The sequence below is a fragment of the Adiantum capillus-veneris genome, chromosome 7 (assembly GCF_014529385.1).
Source record: "Adiantum capillus-veneris isolate H3 chromosome 7, ASM1452938v2, whole genome shotgun sequence".
In the NCBI taxonomy this organism is placed as follows: domain Eukaryota; kingdom Viridiplantae; phylum Streptophyta; class Polypodiopsida; order Polypodiales; family Pteridaceae; genus Adiantum; species Adiantum capillus-veneris.
Window position 1 is genome coordinate 110092008 of NC_140937.1, and position 5160 is coordinate 110097167.

A 5160-nucleotide genomic window follows, 5' to 3' on the forward strand; every position below is an offset into this window, starting at 1 on the left:
AATCAAGAATACAATAGAGTTTAGGTTCTACAAGTTTTCAATAGAGTTTATGGTTGATGCGTCTTCAGATAAGTAGAGGAAATTGGAATACATAAGTGTGGTAAATTGGTGATCCCAATTCCCAGATGAAGAATAAGTCTCGAGTTCAACACTTGTTGTGATAGATCTCTTGCTCCGACTTTCCAAACTTCTCCTCTCTATTCTATCAATATTGTATTGAAAGACAAATATATAGAAATTGGATCGATGTTAAATGATTCTCATAAATGAAAGTCTGTCCTCGGTCTCAATGGCAAATTTAACTTCAAAGCAAAGTGTAATCTGATGACTCATGATGTCATCCACAAGACATCAGGACCATAGAGCCACTTCACGTGAATGGCTGGTTGCTAACATATTCACAACCAGCAACCTGAGGCATTTCTGGTCACATGAGAAGAGAAGTGCATGGAGAGCACTTTGTCGTCTACCAGCATTTTCCCAGTTGCAAACAACAGAAAGCGTTGATTTCGGGCTAGCAGTTGTCTTGTTCTGTGGTCGCATTCTCACTCCACCACAAGCAAAAGCTTGAAGCTTGTGCACAATTTCATTGGGGATTTTCCCCATCATGGGCACCTACGGGTCCACAGCTTGTTGCACACAAGTTTCCAACCAGTCGTCTCCGTGAACTGGCTTATAATCTTCCTTGTCGTGAGAATTTTGTTTGGCTCAGGGAGTGCAGCCCACTCGCTACTGTAATGAAACATAATAAAGAAACAGGGCTTCGCAACGCAAATATCCATGAAGGAACAAGTTGGATGGCCTAGCCAGAGTAATAAGACATCGACAACTCCCTGCATATGTAACCAACAAATCCCAAACAACCAGAGATAATCAAAATGCCTAGCCCTAGTGACAAGGCATCCACACATACTCTGAATTCAGATAGCAGAAGCGAAATGTGTCCGACACTCACCTCACAGGCACAGCATATTGCACAAACAAGTCAGATTTATCCTCCCTCCACTCTTCGGCGATATTGGGTTCAATTACAATTCCTTGTTCTCTAAGCTTTTTCCTTGAAAATCTCATTACGTTTAAGATATTGACCAGAAACCATGGTTGTTTTCTCATTTACATGGTTGATAGTTTCCCATAAAACAATTTGCTTAATTGCACATGAAAGTTAGTACATCGAAGAAAGTAGAAGGGAAAGTTTCATTGATGTTTTAGAAAACAGAGTGGAGACTCAACCCGAGACAAAAAATTCCATGTTTCCAGTTTCTCATTATTTCCTAAATCCAAAAATGAACCTTACAAGGGTCCAGCCCAGTGTTGCTTCTGTAATGTGAGTACAATTATTGTCTACATTCTGACAATTGTCCCTTTACTGCATCAAGAAGCACCGCAATATCTATACAGCCTCTTCATCAAGCATACAAAAAGGGGGGGCAAAATTCTGCCTACAGCTACCACTTCTGTTGATTTACTTTTGTTTTTTGAGGGGTGATCTAACTAGCAGGATATGACAAGCATACCCTCAAAATTCATCATCATCTAAAGCTCTAGTCTTAATCGGCTTTAATTTGAGACCAAGACTCTCGGGAGAAAGGAGCTCTGGTGATATGCAAGGCGGGCTCAAAGGACTGGTTGGAGATGGCAAATTATTAGAGTAGTGAACAGGCCTGTAGAAACCATAACCCATCAGGAAATACTCGATTGGCACCAACATCGAGTGGGGTTGCTCCTCTGTCACAAGAGACCCACAAGCTTGCACCTGTGAAGAACATTAACTTTCTGTTATGTCATATGCATTGTGCTAGAAACTCAATAAACCAAGTGGCATACCTCTACCAGAGCTGTAAATCTTCGATCTAGCTCCTTGCTCATGTGGATAGCTTCCTCGTAAAATGGAGAATGCTCACCAGCAAACATTAGTATCCGACAACTAAGCTTTCTTAAACAGCTTGTTAAATCCTTTCTCCTGTAAAACCCAACAAAGAGGAGTAAGACCTCTGCTTCTGTGCAAAAATTCTAAGTAAAAGCAAAACTGTGGCAACATACTGATGAATGGATTGCAAAAACCGCATCACATTGATGCTTTGTCGTTCATCTAAAAGCTGCAAGAGTAATAGCAGAGTTTAAACCATTATACCATTAAAACTGTCAAGAAACATTACTGTAATAGTAGTAAGCCGAATATTACTCTTCTACAGGCCCGGACAATGTCTGAATCAGAATTCACCAGTTCCTGCAGTAATTGGCATTAGCACTATTAGTCTTTCCAGCTTCAAAACATGTACTGTAACATCTTCCGCATTCTTCACAAGACATAGCCAATCCTATGTCCCCCATGATATCACTACATTGCAGCAACAGTAAGAATAATACCAAACACTTTCTAAACATCCTTCCAGCCATTCACTGCAAACCCCCACAGTCCTGAATACTACAAGTCTATCGTCCTCAAACACAAATGACACAATTTTAAGGTTGGAGGACTCCTCACATCTGTTGAGATAAGGAAGCATAGATAAGCTTGACCCACATTTCTTGTCTTGCACAGACATAAAATCCAGAGCGAAAATGACTAAACAAATGCAAGCCACCCTCAGGAACCTGACGTCTAATCAAAGGGACAAATGCAAGCCATCCTTGGGAACCTGATATTTGATCGAAGGGATAAAAAGGACCCCTCCATGAAAACTTCCTTTCACTGCAGCCGAATTAAAGACAACCCATGTTACTCTCAAGTTTCAACTTTACCTGGCTAAAATATCGCCTAAGAAGAGTGTCCTTGACCATGTTAGACATCCCGTAGAAGTAGAGAAGATTCACCAGTAACTGCAAGTAAATCTCCTCGATTATTATTGCATATAAACAAGCAATTGAAAACCATATATTTGAAACCAAGCAAACAAACCTTGTTGACAAACCATTCTGACCAACTCGGTGCACGGCAAAGAGGAGAAACGAGGATCAAACCAAGAACCCTATCAGTGTGTTTCAGCTGCATGGACAGGAGACAGCAACATGTGTCAGTCCAGGAGGGGAGGAGACGGCAAGGATGCCAGAGGTAAGTTAATAAACATGCTTACAGCAAAATGGCTGAGGATGTAAGCGCCAGCCATAACACCCATACAAATTGCATTTGGCAATCTGGGAAAAGTATTCGAGCATAAGAATGAGATGGCATTCACAGAATCAAGGCTCCACAAAGCTTGCTTACATACCCAAAGTAATCAAAGACTTGCACAACTTGATCTGCCAAATCATCAGGACTGAGAAAAGGCTGATCCGTGGTTAAAGAGGCAGCCCCCAACTACAGACGACAGCCCTTATCAACTCAAAGACCTTGAGGGGGATTCCATTGTAAAATGCTGTGATGTGTAGCCAAGCAAATTATTAAACCTTGCCAACAGAACAAAATCAATACCTCATGACCAGGAGCATCAATGTGGTAAACACAAAAATTATGGAAAAGTAGGGAGGCGGCGTCGGCACAGAAGAATAACCCTTGGAAACATGACATATCTACGGGGTAAAATAGTCAACAAGTTGTCTGTACGTCAAACAATTACATGAAAGTATTTATGCAGAATAACTGAGCACGAAAGCACCAGAAACTCACAGTTCAAGGCAATGTCTGAATACGTTATTAATGCCGGCTTCCTTTGATCTCCACAAACAAAGACAGAGAGAGCGCCATAGGTAGTATTAACAGCATACTCCTGTTGTGAAAATGAAAAAGAAATGAATACGTGAGGGCAATAATACTTAAGAATCGACCAATTTAAAAGACCAGATCACTGTCAGAAACAAAGGTGAAGACAAGACAAAACTGCATTGTTGAAAGACATAAATAATACTCCACTGATGCGCAGGAGAAACGCATCAATTCCCTCGGTCCTAACAATAAACGATGGCAAAGTGAAGACGAAAACAACAAACGCGTTTACCTGTCCACCCCACGGTATCCTTTCAGCTTCCAAGGAGATTGCAATGTGTGGCTCGGACATGATGAAAGCAGCAGATTATGATCGAAACAGGAAAGGAGCCGCTAATGCTTCTTCTGGTGACGCATACTTTGCAGAAGATAATACAAAACTGATGGCAGGAAGAATTGTCGCCATAAACAGTGCTGAGGAAAATGTCAAAGAGAGGGAGACCTCATTATGATAGAGGACCTGCGAACAAGAAATCGTCAAAAACGATCGATCGTCTTTGCGAGGGCCGGCCGTCAGTAAAGCCCTCAGAAATCATTTGCAGAGTGGAGGAGCCGAAGGGACGGAGAATTCAAACGGAGGGCCACCCAAAGTCTGCGTGATGGCGCTGGGGCAAGGACGGTTTCTGCTCGTATACCCGGAGTATGGCGATGGCGAAGGTGAGGAAGAAACTGGAAGAGGGGTGAGGCAGCAGTAAAGGGCGAGAAATTACACCTGCATTGATGGCTCGCTTGCGCGAACTGTGTTTGTTGTTTCCTGTCTGGCGAATGTGGCGGTAGCATAATAATGCAGGTTAATGAATGGATGGATGGTTGGAAGTTGGATGGGTGGATGGATGGGTGAGCGGGGGAAACCCTAGGGGGAAAGCTATGGAGAACTGATAAAAGCTGGCGATGGCGCCACGGCGGGCTGCTACAGGAAACACAGGAAGGGAGGGGTGTGTGTGTTTGGGCTGGCAATGCCAGCCAGCGAGGAGAGAGTGGGGCTGGCGTTGGCAGAAGAGAGAGAGGAGAATCCGAGAGATGGGAAGATGGTGAAGGGCATTGAATGGCCGCCGGGCGTACCTCAAAAGGTCCCAAATGTAGAGCGGGGCCGCCAAATTTGAGAGTCGAGACCACTATCCGAAATGCCCGTCCGACGTGGCTTCCACGTAGGCCAGGTCATGCCTTCACGTCATGCTGATGCTCTTTCCCACTCTTAACAGACCTTTGATCTAAAGCTCAAGGTTTTATAATTAAACAGCCGGCTCTTGGAAAGAGCCTCTTTGCAAACTGCCATAGTTTAGTTCTCATACCCTTTGCATCAAACAAACACATCAGCCATTCTTATTTAATATAAATAAACAAAGTTATCCACCACTACAATGCTTAGTATCTTCATAAACTACCCCACTTTGTTACATCAATAAGATTAATCTTCATGAACAAACCCACTTCTCTTTATTAAGAATCCAAAG

The 5160-nt window shown here is 42.9% G+C and overlaps 1 protein-coding gene across 1 annotated transcript; it reads right to left on the reverse strand.

The window, feature by feature from the left end:
- Positions 1-1236: 1236 nt before the first annotated feature.
- LOC147454417 (protein NDL1-like) lies at positions 1237-4887 on the reverse strand. Its single transcript, XM_086516381.1, has 11 exons — positions 3939-4887; positions 3611-3710; positions 3416-3513; positions 3213-3301; positions 3078-3138; positions 2903-2989; positions 2746-2823; positions 2186-2230; positions 2044-2099; positions 1828-1963; positions 1237-1756 (listed from the first exon to the last, which is right to left on the reverse strand). Exons 1-11 carry the CDS (start codon positions 3996-3998, stop codon positions 1520-1522), a joined length of 1047 nt encoding a protein of 348 aa, XP_086372507.1. The 5' UTR covers positions 3999-4887; the 3' UTR covers positions 1237-1519.
- Between the last annotated feature and the right edge of the window lie 273 nt (positions 4888-5160).

Bases quoted from the DNA above. Each gene is read 5' to 3' on its own strand.
- LOC147454417 (XM_086516381.1), bottom strand. From the start codon at position 3,998: ATGTCCGAGCCACACATTGCAATCTCCTTGGAAGCTGAAAGGATACCG. The intron at 3,302-3,415 runs GTATTGATTTTG...TGTCGTCTGTAG, and splicing joins TTGATGCTCCTGGTCATGAG to TTGGGGGCTGCCTCTTTAAC. The intron at 3,139-3,212 runs GTATGTAAGCAA...TACTTTTCCCAG, and splicing joins CAAGTCTTTGATTACTTTGG to ATTGCCAAATGCAATTTGTA.